Raw genomic sequence first — 20846 nt, 5'->3', positions numbered from 1 at the left:
CCCCTTTACAGAGGTGACTTCTGCCCTGGCCTCTGAGTTTCAATCCCACCGTTCTTTTTTTTCCTTAAATGAGACAAATCTTGCTCTGTCACACATGTCAGAATGCAGTGGTGCAATCATGGCTCACTGCAGCCTCTACCTCTCCAGATCGCTTAAACTCAAGCGATCATTCCGTGTCAGCCTCTCAGGTAGTTTGGACTACAAGTGCACACCACCATGCCCAGAGAATTTTTGTACTTTTTGTAGAAACCGGGTTTTGCCATGTTATCCAGGTGGATCCTGAATTCCTGAGCTCAAATGATCGTGCGTGTTGGATACTCAAAGTGCTGGGATTACAGGCATGAGCCTGGCCCAGACCACTGACGGACAACTCAGCATCACTCCCAATTAAGCCCATCTAAAATGGAGCTCTTTGGTGTAACCCGACTTCCCTCTTTATGTACTTTCCACACCCCTTTCATTCATTCCTCAAACCCAGATGAGCACGACTCTCACCCATTCTTCCCATGACACTTCTCCCACACTGGCCCCACCCACTCCATTTCTATGGCCACCACCATAATTCAGACCTTTGTCATCCATAAAATAGATTCCTAAACAATCTCCCTGCCCTCTTTTTTTTTCTCTGGGAATCCTTAGCATGTGAGGTCAGTCAAATCTTCCTCAAACCCAGTTCTGGCCGTGTCACAAAAGCCTCTGATTGGCCAGGCACAGTGGCTCATGCCTGTAATTCCAGCACTTTGGGAGGCGGACTCGGGCAGATCACTTGAGGTCAGAAATTCGAGACCAGCCTGGCCAACATGACAAATCCCTGTCTCTGCTAAAAATACAAAAGTTAGCCAGGTGTGGTGGTACATGCCTGTAACCCCTGCTACTCAGGAGGCTGAGGCAGGAGAATCGCATGAACCCAGAGGCGGAGGTTGCAGTGAGCCAAAATCACGCCACTGCACTCCAGCCTGGGCAACAGAGTGAGGCTCCATCACAAAACAAAAACAAAAACACTTGCTTCCCAAGAAATGAAATACAAACTCATAGGACCAGCACAATCTAGTTTTTCCCAATCTGCTGTTTCCAGCTGTAACTAAAACCATTCAACTCTCCTCAAATTCACTGAGGTCCACTCTCAGCCCAGTCACATGCTGGACAAAAAAAAGGCACAGAGATGAAAGAGTACCAGGCTCCGAGGTGCTCTTAGTTCTAATTTACAGAGGAGTAAATAATTACCAGAGTATGCAGTCAGTGATAAGGGACACTGCTTGTCCTAATGTCCCCATTCCAAAATAAATGATCTATTTACTGTCCCCTGAATACTGGCCTATGCTTATTTTTTCCCCCTCCAGGTTATTTGGCCCTTTTTCTCCTCCTCTCCTGTCTAAACATTTCCTATTGTTAAATATCCAGGTCCTAGTGCCCCTCCTTTGACAATTCCGATTCCCAGGCAAAGGATCTCTCCCTCCTCTGGAATTAAAAGTTCCATTGAAAAACACCTACTCTATTCTTCCAGCATGTCTCAGCTTATCTGCTTTGTGTGTGTGTGCTTCTGAGACAGAATTTCGCTCGTCACCCAGGCTGCAGTGCAATGGCACACTCTCGGCTCACAGCAACCTCCATCTCCCGGTTCAAGCAATTCTCCTGCCTCAGTCTCCCAAGTAGCTGGGACTACAGGCACATGCCACCATGCCCAGCTACTTTTTGCATTTTTAGTACAGATGGGGTTTCGCCATGTTGGCCAGACTGGTCTCAAACTCCTGACCTCAGGTGATTCACCCGCCTCGGCCTCCCAAAGTGCTGGGATTACAGGCGTGAGTCATCGCACCTGGCGCTTTTTTTTTTTTTTTTTTTTTTTGAGTCTTTCTCTGTCGCCCAAGCTGGAGTGCAGTGAGGTGATGAGGTGATCTCGGCTCAATGCAACCTCCACCTCTGGGGTTCAAGCGATTCTCCTGCCTCAGCCTCCAGAGTAGTTGGGGCTACAGGTGTGCACCACCATGCTGGGCTAATTTTTACATGTTTAGTAGAGACGGGGTTTCACCATTTTTGGCCAGGTTAGTCTCGAACTCCTGGCCTCAAGTAATCCATTTCAGCCTCCCAAACTGCTGGGATTACAGGCATGAGCCACCTTGCCTGGCGGTGTTTGTTTTTTAATTTTAAAAATATACACAAGGGCGGGCACGGTGGCTCACGCCTGTAATCCCAGCTCTTTGGGAGGCTGAAACGGGTGGATCACAAGGTCAGGAGTTCGAGACCAGTCTGATCAACATGGTGAAACCCTGTCTGTACTAAAAACAAAAAAATTAGCCAGGTGTGATGGCACGCTAATCTCAGCTACTCAGGAGAATAAGGCAGGAGAACTGCTTGAATCTGGGAGGCAGAGGCTGCAGTGAGCAGAGATTGTGCACTGCACTCCAGCCTGGATGACAAAGACTCTGTCTCAAAAAAATAAAAATTAACATTAAAAAAATCTATTATATATACATATATAGAGAGAGAGATGGGAGGTCTCACTATGTTGCCCAGGTTAGTCTCACACTTCTGGCCTCAAGCAATCCTCCCGCCTTGGCCTCCCAAAGTGCTAGGATTACAGGCATGACCCACTATATGGGGCCACATCTCAGCTTTGGAAGGTCCTCTCTCACACAGCGCCTACCCCCATCCCAATCCTGGGTTAAACGTACCTCCTCTGCGTCCCTACAGCACTTCACACTTCTATTGTTGTTCATTTGTGCTGCTTGCAATTTACTTGTCTCTCCCACTAGACTGAGCTCCCTAAAGGCAAAGAATGTGTAGATCCTGTTCACAGCAGAACACTCAGCTCCCAAATTGGGCTGGCGTATCTTTTTTGAAAATTTTTTTTCTTTTAAAAATGAAATATAGAGATTGGGTCTTGCTATGTTGGGATTACAGGCGTGAGCCACTGCCCCCAGCCAGGCTGGCATATCTTAGCAGTTCAATAAAGAAGTGGAAGAGAGGAAGGAGAGTACAGCAGTCGCCATAAACTCTCTTGTATTGATACTTTTTTTTTTTCCCCAAGATAGAGTTTTGCTCTTGTTGCCCAGGCTGGAGTGCATTGGCGCAATCTTGGCCTCTGCCTCCCAGGTTCAAGAGATTCTCTTGCCTCAGTCTCCCAAGTAACTGAAATTACAGGCGTACGCCACGACGCCCGGCGAATTTTTTGTATTTTTTGTATGAATTTTTTGTACGAACCCAAGGGTCTCTGCAACTTGGGGGACGACGGCCCGGATCTGAGGAGATGACCTCTTCCTCCCACCCCGCCCAAGGACTCTCAGCCTCCCCAGCCCGTGCCTTTCCGGAGCTCAGAGCCCCCGCTGGTCTCCAGGGGCGGAAGGGATGGGTTTGGGTGAGGACAGGGTCTCGGGTCTGGGACTCACTCCACCTCCCGGGCTGCGCGACTCTGGCCAGGTTCCCTGTCCGAGCCTCTCTGCCTGGGACCCCACCTGGAAAAATGGCTCCTCTAAGGCGCTTCCAGCCTAAAGCCCGTCCTCTTCTACCTCTTGGGTGCGGACTGCCCCTCCCACTCCGACCACACGTCCTCCACCGGCCACGCTATGACCCAGCCAAACACCAGGGTTGCCAGGGGCGTCCCGGAACCTTCCTTTCCGACTCCCGGAAGTGGCCGTGATCTCACGAAATCCCGGAGGTGAGCGCGACCGGAAGTCCGGTCACTCTCGCGAGGCCCCACGGAGCAGAGCCGGGACCGCTGCGGAGTGTGGAGGTCGTTGGAGTCACTTGCCTGTCAGCAGCAGCTCCTGTGTCTGCCCGTCGGCGCCCCTCCCGCTCCAGCCATGCTTTCCGCCCTCGCCCGGCCTGCCAGCGCTGCTCTCCGCCGCAGCTTCAGCACCTCGGCCCAGGTAGGCCCGACGAGGGGCGGCTTGCAGGCGGAGCACCCCCCTCCCCGGCCCAGGCCACGTGCGTCCCCGGTTCGCGAGCAGCTCTGACCCTCTCCAGGCCAGCCTGGACCGCAGGGCTGCCCGGCACTGGCTGGAGATTGTGGCGCCCGGGGCAGGCCCTGACACTGGCCTGGAGATGCGGGGGAGAAAGCCGGGGAGAAGGGGGCGAGGTAGTCCCGCTCCAGGGCCGGTCCATTTATTTGGCAGGGCTCCCCCCAGGTCTCCCAGATTCCCCAGAGGGCCTGCACGCCTTCAAGGTTAGGAAACCGGGGCTCTGGATCTGAAAGTAAACTTACGTTTTTTTCTGCAGTTTTTCATTGGTTTAATATAGCTAATCTCCTTCTTGCAGCATCCGTGTGAGTTGTGCGTGAATAAAAGAAATCGTATAATTTCTGACTCCATAGTATGGACAAACCGAGGCTAGAGAACTGGGCCAGGGTTACACAGTCATCTGGCCAGAGGATTAGAATTCAGCGCTTCTGACCTGAAGACGGCTTCCTCTTAACCTTTCTGGAGGATCTCTCCTGCTGTGGGCGGACTGAGCCTGCCGCCAGGTGTCTTAACACAGTGCTTGACTTGGCCAGCGACCACTTAAGCCTAGGCTATTTTTAGCCATCTTCTAGAACGGTGGTTCTTAAACTCTGCTGTGTGTCAGAATCACCGGAAAGCTAATAAAAAACAGAGGCCTGGTCTCATTGAAGAAGCATAAGACCGGGGTTTCCGCATTTTTACCAAGTGAATCTAATTAAACCTAAGTTTGAGAACCCAGGAGGTGCCCGCATTGCCTTTTAATTACGACACCCAGGAGGGAGGTAATTTTAAAGGGGAATCCAAATTTATCATTGAACTTCTCTCCTCCGGTTTCCTGTACATCCAGTTCATTTGAAAAATAAATACAAATGCTCCTGGATTGATGGCTGTTTCCGGTACCCATCGCAAGTTGATAATAGATCCTAAGTCAAAAGGCGAGTTTAACTTTGTATATTTTCAACTCGCATTGGCTTCCCACACGCAACCCCATCGTAAGTTGAATGTACCAAATGCTTTTGAGCTGTGGTAAAGTAGGGGCCCAGCTGTATACAGATAAGTCCATTAAGTTCCTGTGCTTGCCAACGACTATGCTGGGTGCTGCAGGGGATACCAAATTAAGTGAGAAGTGGTACTTGGGACAGAAACGAGTAGGACAGGTGGAGGTGATGAAGGTCTTAGGGAATGAGTAGACTTAGGCCAGGTGGAGGCGATGAAGGTCTTAGGGAATGAGTAGACTTAGGCCAGGTGGAGGCGATGAAGGTCTTAGGGAATGAGTAGACTTAGGCCAGGTGGAGGCGATGAAGGTCTTAGGGAATGAGTAGACTTAGGACAGGTGGAGGCGATGAAGGTCTTAGGGAATGAGTAGACTTAGGACACGTGAAGGCGATGAAGGTCTTAGGGAATGAGTAGACTTAGGACACGTGGAGGCGATGAAGGTCTTAGGGAATGAGTAGACTTAGGCCAGGTGGAGGCGATGAAGGTCTTAGGGAATGAGTAAATTTAGGATAGGTGGAGGCGATGAAGGTCTTAGGGAATGAGTAGACTTAGGACAGGTGGAGGCGATGAAGGTCTTAGGGAATGAGTAGACTTAGGACACATGAAGGCGATGAAGGTCTTAGGGAATGAGTAGACTTAGGCCAGGTGGAGGCGATGAAGGTCTTAGGGAATGAGTAAATTTAGGATAGGTGGAGGCGATGAAGGTCTTAGGGAATGAGTGAGCTTAGAACAGGAGGCGATGAGGTGTGGGGGAGGGGCAGCCGACCAAAGCTAGGACAGGGAAGAGTGATGTCCTGGGAGAGGTTGAGTTTTGGTAGGACCTTCAGATATGCGACATATTTATTAAGCTAGGTACTGGAAATACATCGGTGAACAAAACAGAAGTCCCTGCTCTCATGGAAATTACTAGATATTTTACTTATTGCCCCACTATAAGGTATCTTAAAATAGTGATGAACATACAGGAAAAATGGGGATTGTAGGGTGCTTGTGTTAGGGAAGAGGGTACCAATTTTATTTATTTATTTTTTGAGGCAAAGTCTCTCTGTCGCCAGACTGGAATGCAGTGGCATGATCTCAGCTCACTGTAACCTCTGCCTCCCAGGTTCAAGCGATTCTGCTACCTCAGCCTCCCAAGTAGTTGGAACTACAGGCGTGCGCCACCACACCCCGCTAATTTTTGTATTTTTAGTAGAGACGGGGTTTCACCATGTTGGCCAGGATGGTCCCGACAGAGTCTCACTCTGTCTTCTAGGCTGGAGTGCAGTGGGCGCCATCTCAGCTCACTGCAACTAACTCCTGGGCTCAAGTGATCCTCCTGCCTCTGGCCGGGCTGGTCTCCTTGGCCTCCCAGAGTGCTAGAATTACAGGCATGGGCCACTACTCCCAACCAAGGGTAGCAATTTTACATCAGCCAGGGTAGGCTCACCCAGAATGAGATGTTTGAGTAAAAGTCTGAAGGAAGCAGAGATCACACCATATGGAAAGAGTATTCCAGGTACGGGATACGTCTCAGGACGTAGCTGAGAGCCCTTGGAGAAGCATGGGGCATGCCTCTAAGGTTTGAGAACACGAGGCTAGGGTAGTTCAGAGAAAGCAGTGGAGGTAACAGAGCAGGCCTTGTAAAATTTTCGGTTTTTTCTCAGAAATAGGGTGGCCATTTGAGGGTTTTCAGCTGCGTAATGACTTGCTCTTCCAATTAACAAGATGGTCTTAGAAGCGAGAAAAAGGTGAATTAGGAGTTCATTGTGGTCATCTAGGTGCAGGTGGTAAGAAATGGTTACATTCTGGGTGTTTGTTGATGGTACCAGAAGGGTTTGCTGATCTGTGATTGGATAAGGGTCATGGATGACACCAAGGTATGGGGCCTTGGAGTTGGGCTGAAATAGATAGGCAAGACTTATGGAAGAGAGTGGGTTTAGGCAGGGAGAAGATACCAGGAGCTCAGTTTTATTTATTCATTTATTTATTGAGACAGAGTCTCGCTCTGTCACCCAGACTGGAGTACAGTGACGTGATCTCAGCTCACTGTAGCCTCTGCTTCCTGGGCTCAAGTGATTCTCTCACCTCAGCCTCCCCAGTAGCTCGGATTACAGGTGCTGCCACCATGCCCAGCTAATTTTTTTTGTATTTTTAGTAGAGATGGGGTTTCACCGTGTTGGCCAGGTTGGTCTCCAACTCCTAACCTCAAGTGATCCACTTACCTCGGCCTCTCAAAGTGCTGGGATTACAGGTGTGAGCCACCGCACCCAGCTGGGAGCTGAGTTTTAGATATGTTCATTTTAAAATGCCTGTTGGTCATACAAGCAACGTTGTTGAGAGGGTAGCTGATGAAAGCAGAAAGAGAGATGGACTCGAGCCCATGGTGCAGTGGTCTCCAGACTTCGGATCTTGTTTTTTGTTTTTGTTTTTGAGACGGAGTTCTGCTCTTGTTGCCCAGGCTGGAGTGCAGTGGTGCGATCTCGGCTCACCTCCACTTCCTGGGTTCAAGCCATTCTCCTGCCTCAGCCTCCCGAGTAGCTGGGATTACAGGCAGGCACCACCACGCCTGGCTAATTTCGTATATTTAGTAGAGACAAGGTTTCTCCATGTTGGTCGCACTGGTCTCAAACTCCCAACCTCAGGTGATCCACCCGCCTCAGCCTCCCAAAGTGCTGGGATTACAGGTGTGAGCCACTGCGCCCAGCTAGATCCTGTATCTTTAATAGTAAAAATGTAGAAAGCACATAGCTCCAATATATTTACTGATACATATATGTACTAATATATACATTACAATATAAACTGAAGTCAAAATTTTAAAACAAACATAACACATTATAAGGTGTTAAAATTTACAGATAAAGACGGTGTTACTGTATGTCCGTTTTCAACACAGTTGCCAAGCAGTGTGCTGTTGGTAGCCACTCTGCCCCCCAGCAAAGGTCAGCAGGTCTGGAAGACAGCTCTTTGACAAGGAGATCATGATCTAACCTCCGGACCACCAAAGATTTTCATCTCATTGCAAAGCATGGTAAAGATTACACTACTTAAGGATCGTGGTTTTGTAAATATTAACTTAAGCTGATGACGTCCTGTAATATACAAACAGTGACATCACCCTGACACAGTGAAAGCAATCAGTGAAACAGTCCTCTTCGCCTCCCTCCCCCATGTTGTGTTCACCTTATGTACACGTGGGACTGATCCATTTAAGTGCCCTAGTGAGGGTGCAGGTCAGTCCATTTCTTGGTAGAGATTAATTCTTTGTTAGATAAAGATAGAGACAGGCCGGGCTTGGTGGCTCACACCTGCAATCCCAGCACTTTTGGAGACTGTGGTGGGAGGATCACTTGAGCTCAGAAGTTTGAGACCAGCCTGGGCAATGTGGCAAAACTTCATTTCTATAAACAAAAAAAACGAAAATTAGCCGGGCATGGTGGTGCACACCTGTAGCCCCAGCTACAGCTAAGGTGGGGAGGATGGCTTGAACCGAAAAGGCAGAGGTTGCACTGAGCCAAGATCGCACCACTGCACTCCAGCCCGGGCGACAGAGGGAGACCCTATCTCAAAAAGAAAAGATAGGGCCAGGCGCAGTGGCTCATGCCTGTAATCCCAGCACTTTGGGAGGCCGAGGTGGGCGGATCACGAGGTCAGGAGATCAAGACCATCCTGGCTAACACGGTGAAACCCCGTCTCTGCTAAAAATACAAAAAATTAGCCGGGCACGGTGGCGGGCGCCTGTAGTCCCAGCTACTCGGATGGCTGAGGCAGGAGAATGGCGTGAACCCGGGAGGCAAAGCTTGCAGTGAGCCAAGATGACTCCACTGCACTCCAGCCTGGGCGACAGAGTGAGACTCCATCTCAAAAAAAAAAAAAAAAAATGCATCTTCATCCTCCGCCCTGGTGGGATTGTCCTGGGTACTCTCCTGTGAAACCACTGCCCTGGCTGAATGCTGGAGGCATGAAAGCTTTGGAAGTTTTTTTTTTTTTTTTTTTTTTTGAGGCAGAATCTTGCTCTGTCGCCCAGGCTGGAGTGCAGTGGCGCGATCTCCACTGACTGCAACTTCCGCCTCCTGGGTTCAAGCAATTCTCCTGCCTCAGCCTCCTGAGTAGCTGGGATTACAGGCGCGCACCACCATGCCCGGCTAATTTTGTATTTTTAGTAGAGATGGGGTTTTGCTGTGTTGGCCAGGCTGGTCTCGAACTCCTGACCTCAGGTGATCCACTCACCTCAGCCTCCCAAAGTTCTGGGATTGCAGGTGTGAGCCACTGCGCCCTGCCCAGAAGATGTTTTTTAAAGAGATGGAATCCTTCTCTGTTGCCCAGGCTGGAGTGCAATGGCACCAGCATGGCTCATGGTAGCCTCAGCTCCTGGGCTCAAGTGATCCTCCCACCTCAGCCTTCTGAGTAGCTGGGACTACAGGTGCACACCACCATGCCAGCTAGATATTTGAGCACGAGAGTGAAATGATTAAAACTTTGATTTTGGGGAAGGGTGCTTCGGAGGTGTCGCTGAGTACCTAAGTTAGATAATGGAATAGAATGAAGAGGAGGAGTGGGTCAGGAGGGAGGTTGAGCTGCCAAGTTCTTCATGTCCTGATTTGATGTCTCTGACAAGAAGGAGGCGGCAGAAGAAGGAGGCGGCAGAAGATGGTTTTAAAAGTTTACGTTCAGTGAACACAAGTGCCATTTGGGACCAGGGATGGAGGTTGGGGGCAGGATCAATGGACAAATGAGTTTGTGGAACCCATGGAGTGCCTAACAGAGCTGGGAATGCAGAACTGGGATTTGGGAGTCCCTAAGACTCACACAAGATGTGGGAGTGAGAGTTGAAGATCCAGAAGTGGATGAGGCTGCCCGACCTCAGGTTCTGAGCGGGTCTGACAGGTTCAAGTTTCCAGGCAGCCAGGGTTTCACCTTTAAAGCACCAACTTGAAACTCAAAAACCTGTTTGAATTCAAATGTGGGTTGTGTGCCCTTCCACAGTTTAATTTCCGGAGCAGAAACGCACCGTGTAAGTGTCTTGGTTCGGATTTTGGTTTGTTTGGTTTTGGTTTCTGATAACCAAAGCCTGTTATTAGCTGGCCTCAGCTACTGTAGAAGATTGTGCAGTGATGCTGTCAGACCTCAGATGACCACACACGGTGCCAGGAGTTCCTGTGTCTGCCACTTGGTTTGCCTCTTCCCCCACTGGCAGCTGCCTGCCAGGAATCGGCTCTGCTTCTCATTTGTGATTTTAGATCAGAAACAAGCTCCCTGGGGGCGGCTGGAATTTTGGTCAGACCTTGAGTGAGACAGAGGGTAAGAGTGCCTTTGAATAACGGGAGTGATTGCCAATTGCGGGGCTCACAGGAGTGATTGCCGGATGTGGGGCCAGGTCACTTTCACCCCATCACTTTCCTAACTGTTCCAAGCTGAAATGCCCAGGGCCAGCTGCTACTTTGCTGCCTGTTCATCTGATTAGCCTGGTATGAAACAGTGATTCTCAAACTGTTTGATATCAAAATCATCTGGGGAAAATGGCAAAAATGCCAAGGCCTAAGCCCCATCCCGCTTCCAGGAGCCTAGTCTTGGGTGGGCTTCATTAGCTCAGCAGGTGGCTCTGATACACACCTAGGCTGGAGAAACGGTATGAGATACTGGAGCCCAAGATGACAGATCTGACTCGCCTAGGAGGGTTGGAGCCTTTCCCCATGTACATAACCCCTTCCCCCTCTTGTTAGGCGCTACTCATCCTGCCTGAGGCTCCAGCCACAAGTTTGCTACCTGGATGAACCTTCCCTGATTCCCCACCCCTGCAGGGAGTTGATCGCCGCACCCTTGTCTGCCCTCTTGCACAAGGGGCCTCTGTGACAGTGTTCTCTCTGCCCCTAATGCATCTCATTACCTGTCTCCTCCAGAGCCAGCAGGGATCTTCCTGCAGCCTCAGTTACTGGGAGGCCTGTTACTAGGCACTCAGTGTGTTCATAGTTTGTAAAGCTGCAGGTTGGAGGTAAGGCTGCTATTACCAGTCCAGCTGCCTGATGGAGTCCAGCTTGTTCCTCATCTTTCAGGAGGGTTTTGAAGTGCCCTGAGTATCACACCCTCTACAGGCGTAAATTCTCCCCATTTGAAAGTGGACCTTTGGAATGAAGGTCCTGAATTCTTCCAGAATGAGACTGATACAAATACAATGATTGTATCTGGCTTTGGCAACTGCAGTAAAAAGAGGCCAAGTGCAATATTTTTACAGGATACCATGTGAATCCTTTTCATGCTCATTTCGTCCTAAGAGTCCTTTCTCTGTGCCTCTTTTTTAGAACAATGCTAAAGTAGCTGTGCTAGGGGCCTCTGGAGGCATCGGGCAGCCGCTTTCACTTCTCCTGAAGAACAGCCCCTTGGTGAGCCGCCTGACCCTCTATGATATCGCGCACACACCCGGAGTGGCCGCAGATCTGAGCCACATCGAGACCAAAGCTGTTGTGAAAGGTACTGGGCGTGTGACCCTGGAGACTTGCCTCCTGTCCCCAGTAGGCCAGGATCTGAGTTTTCAGTAAGATTCTTAGATGAAACTAAATGTTTAGAGACCTGGGGTTTCTCTGTTTGTTTTAAATTTAACTTTTACAAGTGATTACACCCTGTTGGACTTGAGTCTGTAAAAATTGAAATAGCAGTGTCTTTTAGAAATGTGAGGTACCCTAATCATCCCATTTTCTACTTTTTCTGATTTGAAAAGTTGTATGAAGGGGGGAAGAGGGAAGTGTCGGCAACCTGTGGTGAGGATTTGGGGACAGTAAGGTGGTGGTCCCAGCTGCGGGCTGCCTTCTCTCTACCCCAGCGTTGTCTTGCCAGCTTCTCAAAAAGCACGGCCTCTTTGGGAAACCTGCCCGTCCGTGGAAGGCAGTGTCGGATATTCAGTAAATGTTGTCGGGAAATGATTCACTGGACTCAGTGCAGCGGCTCATGCCTATAATCCCAGCACTTTGGGAGGCCAAGTCGGGAGGATTACTTGAGTCCAGGAGTTCAAGATCAGTCCAGGCAACATGGCGAGACCCCTATCTCGACAAAAAGTACAACTAGCCAGGCGTGATAGTGCGTACCTGTCATCCCAGCTACTTGGGAGGCTAAGGTAGGAGGATTACTTGAGCCCAGGAGGTTGAGGCTACAGTGAGCCCTGATTGCACCACTGCACTTCAGCCTAGGTGAGAGAGTGAGACCCTGTCTCAAAAATAATATCATCCATAAATATATATATTTATATATGCTGTTTATTTAAACTTCACAATATATCAACATTTTTGCATGTCACCAAATTCTTTTTTTTTTTTTTTTTTTTTTTTTTTTTGAGACAGAGTATCTTGCTCTGTGTCCCAGATGGAATACAGTGGCACAATCTTGGCTTACTGCAACCTCCCCATCCTGGGTTCAAGTGATTCTCCTACCTCAGCCTCCCGAGTAGCTGGGACCACAGGCGCGTGCCACCGTGCCCAGCTACTTTTTGTGTTTTTAGTAGAGACGGGGTTTCACTATGTTGGCCAGACTGGTCTAGAACTCCTGACCTCAAGTGATCCACCCATCTCGGCCTCCCAAAGTGCTGGAATTATGAGCATGAGCAACTGTGCCCAGCCCAACTTCTTGATAAAATTATTTTTAAAGCTGTAATTTATCATTTATGATAGCTCTGCTGTTGACCATTGACTGATTCCTGTTTGCTTCTGTAAATATAAATGTATTAATATAAGCTACAGTACGTATCTTTGTCTTTACATCTTGTTTAAGTCTTAGAGTTCTAAACATAGAATTAGTAGGTATGAATATTTCAAAGCATTTACTATAAAGCTCCAAATTGCTTTCCAGAAAGGTTCTACTGATTTCTTTCCCCTCCGACAGCATATGAGGATACCGTGTCTGATGGCGTTTACATGAGTCTTAAGTTGGTGTAAATAACTGGGGAGGCTGCCTGGCAAATTTTATGTTCATGCCGGGCGCGGTGGCTCAAGCCTATAATCCCAGCACTTTGGGAGGCCGAGACGGGCGGATCACGAGGTCAGGAGATCAAGACCATCCTGGCTAACACGGTGAAACCCCGTCTCTACTAAAAAATACAAAAAACTAGCCGGGCGAGGTGGCGGGCGCCTGTAGTCCCAGCTACTCGGGAGGCTGAGGCAGGAGAATGGCGTGAACCCGGGAGGCGGAGCTTGCAGTGAGCCGAGATCCGGCCACTGCACTCCAGCCTGGGCGACAGAGCAAGACTCCGTCTCAAAAAAAAAAAAAAAAAAAAATTTTATGTTCATGCACCTTCCAGAGTTCTCTGAACGGGTTGCCCGTTTTCTTTTGGGCTGTATATTTGGGTTAAGAAGGCTCCTGCATTAAGGAAAAAGTCAAGATCAAAGCAGATTTTGGATATTTTAGCAAATTTCCCTGAAATCTTTGAAAACATACTTTTTCCTTCAGATGATAGGAGTAAACGAAATAGTAATATTTAGAGTCTGTCAGCACAGGGTGTTTCCTTTCCTGGCCTTCATTGCCTTCTGATCAAGGAGTTTGGGCCGACACAGTGGCTCACACCTGTAATCCCAGTACTTTGGGAGGCCAAGGTGGGTGGATCACTTGAGTTCAGGAGTTCAAAACCAGCCTGGCCAACCTGGTGAAACCCCTTCTCTACTAAAAATACAAAAATTAAACCAAATGTGGTGGTGCACGCCTGTAATCCCAGCTACTTGGGAGGCTGAAACAGGAGAATCACATGAAGCCGGGAGGTGTGGAGGTTGCAGTGAGCCAAGATCGTACCACTGCACTCCAACCTGGGTGACAGAGCAAGACTCCATCTCAAAAAAAAAAAAAAAGGAGTTTTCATCAGGATGGTGGTGGGGAACGAGCAGCTCCTCATTCTGACTGGAGGCCAAGAGTGACTTACAATGCTCACGAGTAGGATGAAGACAAGCAGTGGCTCAGTTTGCTTTTGTGGAAACCTGGAGGGCTTGACCCATTCTAGCTGGGGCCTGGGCAAGAAGAGGTTGGGGAAAGCAGGGTAGGAGGGGAGGGTTCCTGCCACAGGGATTGTCAGCTCGCAGGGCAGTAGTCGTTAACAGAAGGAAGTCACATTACAGGTGGGGCTTCTAGCCTTTCTCGAGGCCATTAGTTGGCATTAAGGCCAGGGCTGAACTTTCCAGGCCTCTCTGAATCAAAAGCGGTAACATTTCTCTTTTGGGGTGTGTGTTCTAGGCTATCTCGGACCTGAACAGCTGCCTGACTGCCTAAAAGGCTGTGATGTGGTAGTTATTCCGGCCGGAGTCCCCAGAAAACCAGGTTTGTGTTTGAAAGCCTTGTCTGGTACCTCCCCACTTGAAGATGTGGGGATTAAACCCATTTTCTGTTAAAAGTGGGTTTAATCCGGTTGCTTTTTCGTAGGGAAAATGCCACCAGCTCCCGTTGCCTGTGGGGTAAAGGTCACATCTCTTTGTTGGCCTAGGATCAAAGTGTCTTGCCATTTCCCTGTGCCTCTGTGCACAGACGCCGTTCCCTCTCCTCAGCGCCACACTACCTCGGGGGTTCTTATTAAACCTCTGTGGTCCTTCTGAGATATTGTCCTCCCCGCTCCACCCACACAGACCTCACTTCTGGCACTCATCGTGCTGGATCGTTTACCCTGCAAGACTGACTTGAAACGGGGACCTTGAGTGGCTAAATTTCCTGTAACAGCTGACGCTCAGCACATTCTGCCTGTCTGGAAATTTGTGGTGTTCTCTGTTAACATCTCATATTGGATCATTTCCAGGCATGACCCGGGACGACCTGTTTAACACCAATGCCACGATTGTGGCCACCCTGGCTGCTGCCTGTGCTCAGCACTGCCCAGAAGCCATGATCTGCATCATTGCCAATCCGGTGAGTGTGGCAGCGCCCGGCCCTTGCAGCTGTGGCAGGCGCTTAGGCGCTGACAGTGTGTGGAAGGCTCATGATTTGCAGCAGAGGCTGCTGATGTGCTGGGGAGATGAGGGGGTACACAGATGAAGGGGCTGAGATGGAGAGGTCGGGTGCACTAAGCAGAGGCCCGTCCGTGCGTTTCCTAAGGACCCCTTCCGGCATGAACTGAACGAGCGTTGGGAGCGTTGTCACAGCCGCGAGCTTTGGGCAGATCCCATCTCTCTCTGCTTTAGTTTCCTCACTAAAGAGAAATCCATTCTCAAGGCTCCTTTCGGCCGTGATTGTGGTGGTCCGTTGATTCCCTTTTTGACACAGTAGCTCCTACTTACCCGGGGCAGTATGTTCCAAGAGCCCAGTAGGTGCCTGAAATTGTGGAAAGTACTGAGCCCTGTATGTACCATGTGTTTTCCTAGGCATACGCACCTATGATAAGTTAATTCATAAACTAGGCACAGTGAGAGATTAACAACAACTAATGGTAAAACAATCATTACAAGAGACTATAATAAAAGTTGTTTCTTTCCTTTTAGTCAGGAACTTTTGCCTTCTCGCTTAAGGGAAGTACTTAATGACTTCTCTGATTTCTCCAAATCGCCAGCATCACTACTCTTGCGCTTTGGGGCCATTATAAAGTAAAAGAAGGCAACTGGAACACAAGCATTGTGATCTCTCAACAGCTGCTCTGATAACCAAGATGGCTCCTAAGTGACTCAGGGACAGGTGGTGTAGACGCATGAGTATGCTGGGCAAAGGGTTGACCCCTGTCCTGGGCGGGATGGAGCCAGAGTTCATCCTGCTACTCAGGATGGCATGCAGTTTTTTTTGTTTGTTTTTGGTATTTTTTTTTTCTTTTTTTTTTTGGCTCTGTTGCCCAGGTCGGAGTGCAATGGTGCGACCTTGGCTCACTGCAACCTCTGCCTCCCGGGTTCAAGCGATTCTCCTGCCTCAGCCTCCTGAGTAGCTGGGATTACAGGTGCCCGCCACGATGCCCAGCTAATTTTTGTATTTTTAGTAGAGACGGGGTTTCACCATGTTGGCCAGGCTGGTCTCAAACTCCCAGCCTCAGGTGATCCTCCCGCCTCGGCCTCCCAGAGTGTGGGGATTACAGGCATGAGCCACTGTGCCCAGCCGGTTTAAAACCCATGAGTTACTTATTTCTGAAATTTTCCATGTAGTAAGTTCACACCTCAGTTGACTGCTGGTAATTAACACAGCAGAAAGTGAAACCATGGATAAGGTGGGACTGTCTGCATTCTCCTCAGGATTTCCATTCCTAGGCCTGTCGTCCCCATCCCTTCACTCACAGTCGTAGACACATACAGCCCCCAGGCCCCACTCACTGGATTTTGCTTACTCTCAGAAGCATTGAGTGCCACGCCCTCATTGAGGGCGGCCGTGGTTCCCCAGCTTGACCTGCTGGGCCTTGTGCTCGTTTAACAGCAGCCCCCTCACTGCTCCTTCCCGGCAGAGGCTGGGTCCTGCTGTCTGAGGATGAGGATCGATTGAGGTGAAGGGGCAGGGACCGTGATGTCACTGAGAGGTGTGGATGCCAGCAGGCATGCAGAGCTCGTGCTCCTGGCCTCTGAGGGTCCTGCCTTCCCCAGAAGCTCGTCCTCCTCAGGGTGGTGGGTCACAAGTAGAGAGCTGCTGTTCCCTTTGTCGGTGAGCTAGCCATTGCCTGATAGAAACCTCGCCGTCCTGTCATCTTCTGGCGTGCCGGGTGATGTGTTCAGCACTCGCCCTGCATGAAGTCATTTAGTCTTTACAACGACTTCATGAGGTCGTCGTTTCTCCCGCTTACAGAAGAAAAAACTGGGTCCCAGGGAGTTAGGATGACCTGGCCAGGGTCGTAGCACAGAGGGAACAAGCTGCCAGTGGACCTGCTTCCTTGGAGCACACAGCCACTGTGCGCCGCCCTCCCATCAGGAGTGGCCCTGCAGCTGTGAGTCCCGGCCGCGCGGAAGGTGGCCTGTGAAGGCATCATCACACATTTCAGCTGATAGCTGAAGGGCCACCAAGGGAAGAAGCATCCTCTACAGTTAAGGGTTTCTTTGTTCACGTGGTGTGGCGTGTCCTTTGGGGCGGGTGGCTTGCCAGTACACAGTTATCAGACAGGGCAGGTTAATGTGGCATCTTTGGACTAGTTAGACCCTTGGGAAGGTCTGACAAAAAGCCCTTTTCCTTCTGTGGCTTGGCCCTGCTCTTGGAACCCAGGGCAAGCCACGCCTGTCTCTTGGATGTCCTAGGTTAACTCCACCATCCCCATCACAGCAGAAGTTTTCAAGAAGCACGGAGTGTACAACCCCAGCAAGATCTTCGGCGTGACGACCCTGGACATCGTCAGAGCCAACACCTTTGTTGCAGAGCTGAAGGTAAGGGCGGCGTGAGTGTTGCTCAGGTGACCTTTCTGAACCTCTCCCGCCACCTGTGCTCATTTACGGGCATGGAAGACACCAGGGCCTGCCCAGGTCGCATGTCACTTGGGGGTTTTCAGTGTGTTGAGAGTTCACCCTCTTGGTGGAAGCAGCCCCCGTGTTTCCTGTGGGTTCCGGGCACCTGGCCCCAACCGGCGGCAACTCTGGCCAGCGTCTGTCTCCCGGCTCTCGCTGTCTTCCTTCTCGCCGAGAGCACTGTGGGTTCACAACCTTCTCTGGGCTTCTCAGTGGCTGGACTTGGACGGGGCTCCCCCAGTCCTCCCCTTTCTCCTTCCCACTGAAAACTGGTCCTAGGTGGATTTACCTGCTGGCCACTAGATAAAGGGTGGGAAAATTAACAAACATGAAGAACTGAGGAAAGTGGCGGAAGTCCCAAAGTATCAGAATTGTTGTTGGCCCTGGTCCCTGGCACTGACTTTTTTGGGTTGCCTGTGGTACCTTACCCTGGAGAGTCCGGGCCTGGCCCCTTGGGCTGCTGGACTGAGACTGAGCTGTTGGGTGTGGCTTGAGGTTGGCTTGATTTGGTGCCAGTGCCAGGCCTGGAGTCCTCAGTGCCTCACACAGCCTGCTTTCGACTCGCTTCCATTGTGGAGCCTGCAGAACCACTTCCTTTGGCCCCAGAAAGGATTCCTCTTGAACTTCAGCCCTTTTCGTTCTGATGGCAGATTTGAGTTTATGCGTACGGCGTGGTGGGAAGTGCACACGCAGCACCCTCGGCCTCCATTTTACTCCTGAGTGCCAGGCACATCTGCTTCTGAGGAGTTAGAGGTGCAGACACGGCAGCACGTACCTGAGGGCCTGGTGCTGGGGCTCTGTTACAGGTGTGGGGATCAGAGAGGTTCGAAAGGCATGGCCCCAGGCCTTGGAGTTCCACGGAATGGGAGAGAGACTTGAGTCCGAGAGACAGTTTAAGCCAGGCACGGTGGCTCATGCCTGTCATCCCAGCACTTTGGGAGGCTGAGGTGGGAGGGCCACTTGAGACTGCAGTGAGCTGTGATTGCACCACTGCACTCCAGCCTGGGTGACAGAGCAAAACCCTGTCTCTTAAAAAAAAAAGAAGAAGACAGTTTGAGTGAGCAGGTGAGCACAGGTATGTACAGAGTTCCCCTGGGATTGCCACAGTCTGGAAGTGGACACACCAGGCAGGGTACCACCTCCCACCTCCAGAGGCACAGCCCCTGGCGTCCTGGAGGCAACAGAGTTCATTCTCATGGGCTCTCAGGGCTGGGCATACCCCAGGCCCTAGTCCTGCCCTGCACCACAGCTGCCACTAGCTACATGTGGCTATTTATGGTTAAATAACATTAAAATTGTATCCCTCTTCCACACAAACTACATTTAAGATGCTCCGTGGCCACATATGGCTCCTCTGTCCTCACAGGAAGTCCTGTTGGGCAGTCCTGTCTCAGCCTTGAAGCTTCACTGTTAAGAGTTGGGGACAGGGTACCTTGGCCCTTGTGAGATCCCCTGGCCCCGCCTCCAACAGTGAAGTGGACTGTCATTACCCCCGGCTGCCTGACCTTCTGGAAATTTCCTGTATCATATCAAGAATGCATATCAATCCTTAAACTTCCGATGGCTGGTTCCTCCCTCATCCTTTCACCTGCCATATTCCCTTTCAACATGACTCCAGGACCTCCCAGGCCAATGCCACGTTCCCCTTTGCTGCAGAGCTGCCCTGTCCCCTGTCTTAGCACGCACCATTGGAACATCCATTTTTAGGAGTCTTGTATTCGAGGACAGGCCTCTGGAAAGCAGGGCTGTGTCCCTTCAGCCCCGTGTCCCTGGTGACCGCACAGTGCCCGCACCTGTGTGCTTACACACAGCCAAGCTAAACCTCTCAGGTCTTTGGTCCCCAGCTCCATGAAGCTGATCCTGCTTTGCCCGTGCATGAGACTGATCCTCCCTCTCCCAGGCCAGCCTCATTTCCCAACCTAGGGCTGGGCTCTTGAGCGGCCATGGCCATCGGGGCAGGCGGTTGTTCCCTCCCTGCCATTACTCCCACCAGGTTATTGTCTGTTTTAAGAAATACTTAGTTCAGCCGGGTGCAGTGGTGCATGCCTGGAATCCCAGCACTTTGGGAAGCCAACACAGGAGGATGACTTGAGCCTGGGAGTTCAGGACCAGTCTGGGCAACATGGCAACACCCCATCTCTACAAAACATTTAAAAAACATAAGTTGGGTGTGGAGATGTGTGCTGCTTCAGAGGCTGAGGTGGGAGGATGACTGAGTCCAGGAGGCAGAGGTTGCAGCCAGCCAAGATTGTGCCACTACACTCCAGCCTGGGAGATAGAGAACCTATCTAAAAGGAACCTGTCTAAAAAAACAAAACAAAAACCTGGTTCACAGATTCTTGGGGGTGTGGTACCTCCAGGTTAAGAAATGAGCCTGCCTCGAACTGTGGTGTTTGGACCCATAGAGTCAGTTTGTTCTTTCTGTCTCGATCACTGTTTGAGGCGCCAGACTTCTCACCCCTGGGTGCCCTGGAATGGGTTTGAATTTTGCTCCGTGGGGCCTGAAGAAAAGGGAATTTGGATTGTTCTGTGTGGGGAGGAGTCTGGGTTTGTGCCTGGGGAGTGGAGCCGACTCTGGGAAAGAGGATGCCAGGCCTGGCGGGGGGGCCTCTGCAGGGGGCAGCATCCTCCTGTGCCCATCCCCAGTGGGCACAAATGCTCACTGTGAACGAAGGACCTGCGGTGGCCTTGCCAGATGGCGGCGAGCCCTCACGGCACCTGCTGGCGCTCATGCTCAGCCTTTTGGGGCTCCATGGCAGGAGATCCAAGTGCAGCAGGGGCTGGACAGGGCCTCCTCCCAGCTCACTGTTCCACCCTGAGTTCTCGGGGCTTTTCCAGTGTTGCGGCTGTGGATGGCTGTGACATGTTTCATACCGAAAGAGCTTGTTAACTCATCCAGCTTCACACTTTGTTCACCAGGGTTTGGATCCAGCTCGAGTCAACGTCCCTGTCATTGGTGGCCATGCCGGGAAGACCATCATCCCCCTGATCTCTCAGGTATACGCATGTGACCTTGTGAGGGGCTTCCAGGTCAGGAACCCCTTTACCAGGCCCTGCTCTGAGGCGGTCCGGGCAGACTGGAGAAGACCTGACCGTGCGCAGGGTTTTGGAATGGCTCCTGTTGTAGGCAGCCCCGCCCTTCTGCTGCAGGGTGGTGTCAGTCCTGGAGCGGAAGCTGCTCAGGGCCCCTCCGGCTCCAGCACGCAAGGAGAACCACCGTTGGGAACCTCACTGGGTTACTGGTTAGGCCAGAGCGGGCGAGGTGCTTTTTTCAAAAATGTGTCCAGGGCTGGACACAGTGCCTCATACTTGTAATCCCAGCATTTGGGAGGCCGAAGCGGGAGGATTGCTTGAGCCTGGGAGGTTGAGGCTGCAGTGAGCTATGATGTACCACTGCACCACTCAAGCCTGGGCGACAGAGCAAGACCCTGGCCTCAAAAAACAAATGAGTAGGGGACTCACCACACTTCCCAACAGAGTTGATTTGACTTTGTCTTGTTTTTTTAATGTTTTTATTATTATTTTTTTGCTGCTCCTTATGGAGCAGGGCTACCCCACAGGCAGTGTGCCCAGAGTA

The 20846-nt window shown here is 50.8% G+C and overlaps 2 protein-coding genes and 4 long non-coding RNA genes across 39 annotated transcripts in view; 3 read left to right on the top strand and 3 right to left on the bottom strand.

Moving 5' to 3' along the window:
• STYXL1 (serine/threonine/tyrosine interacting like 1) overlaps positions 1-4440 on the bottom strand; it is a 56512-nt gene extending 52072 nt beyond the window's left edge. For 3 of the 27 annotated variants that reach the window (XM_077996570.1, XM_077996565.1, XM_028845652.2), the window contains exon 1: positions 3453-3663. The gene's annotated coding sequence lies outside the window, so the exon portion shown is untranslated. Of the gene's footprint in view, positions 1-3300; positions 3664-4201 lie in introns of those variants that run through there. The other 24 variants (XM_077996558.1, XM_015133291.3, XM_028845658.2 and 21 more) reach the window with 17 other exon arrangements.
• On the top strand, positions 1823-3487 carry LOC144339796 (uncharacterized). Its single transcript, XR_013415172.1, has 2 exons — positions 1823-1873; positions 2421-3487. It is a non-coding gene; the product is annotated as an uncharacterized LOC144339796 (long non-coding RNA).
• Positions 3680-20846, top strand: part of MDH2 (malate dehydrogenase 2) — a 20496-nt gene continuing 3329 nt past the window's right edge. The window contains exons 1-6 of one of the 7 annotated variants that reach the window (XM_015133288.3): positions 3680-3866; positions 11213-11381; positions 14118-14201; positions 14671-14780; positions 17066-17191; positions 20189-20266. In XM_015133288.3, the coding sequence (XP_014988774.1) occupies positions 3801-3866; positions 11213-11381; positions 14118-14201; positions 14671-14780; positions 17066-17191; positions 20189-20266 (633 nt within the window). In that variant the 5' untranslated portion in view covers positions 3680-3800. Of the gene's footprint in view, positions 3867-8890; positions 8997-9281; positions 11382-14117; positions 14300-14605; positions 14781-17065; positions 17192-20188; positions 20267-20846 lie in introns of those variants that run through there. The other 6 variants (XM_077996557.1, XM_077996554.1, XM_077996555.1 and 3 more) reach the window with 6 other exon arrangements.
• Positions 4255-6918, top strand: LOC144339746 (uncharacterized). The gene is made up of 2 exons (XR_013415120.1): positions 4255-5268; positions 5577-6918. It is a non-coding gene; the product is annotated as an uncharacterized LOC144339746 (long non-coding RNA).
• Positions 4821-8795, bottom strand: LOC144339803 (uncharacterized). The gene is made up of 2 exons (XR_013415179.1): positions 8602-8795; positions 4821-7046 (listed from the first exon to the last, which is right to left on the bottom strand). It is a non-coding gene; the product is annotated as an uncharacterized LOC144339803 (long non-coding RNA).
• LOC144339792 (uncharacterized) overlaps positions 15952-20846 on the bottom strand; it is an 18463-nt gene continuing 13568 nt past the window's right edge. For both annotated transcript variants that reach the window (XR_013415168.1, XR_013415167.1), the window contains exon 2: positions 15952-18297. This is a non-coding gene — a long non-coding RNA (uncharacterized LOC144339792). The remainder of the gene's footprint in view (positions 18298-20846) is intronic.

This window comes from Macaca mulatta, chromosome 3 (assembly GCF_049350105.2).
Source record: "Macaca mulatta isolate MMU2019108-1 chromosome 3, T2T-MMU8v2.0, whole genome shotgun sequence".
NCBI classification, from domain to species: domain Eukaryota; kingdom Metazoa; phylum Chordata; class Mammalia; order Primates; family Cercopithecidae; genus Macaca; species Macaca mulatta.
This window is presented reverse-complemented; position numbering and strand designations above follow the sequence as displayed.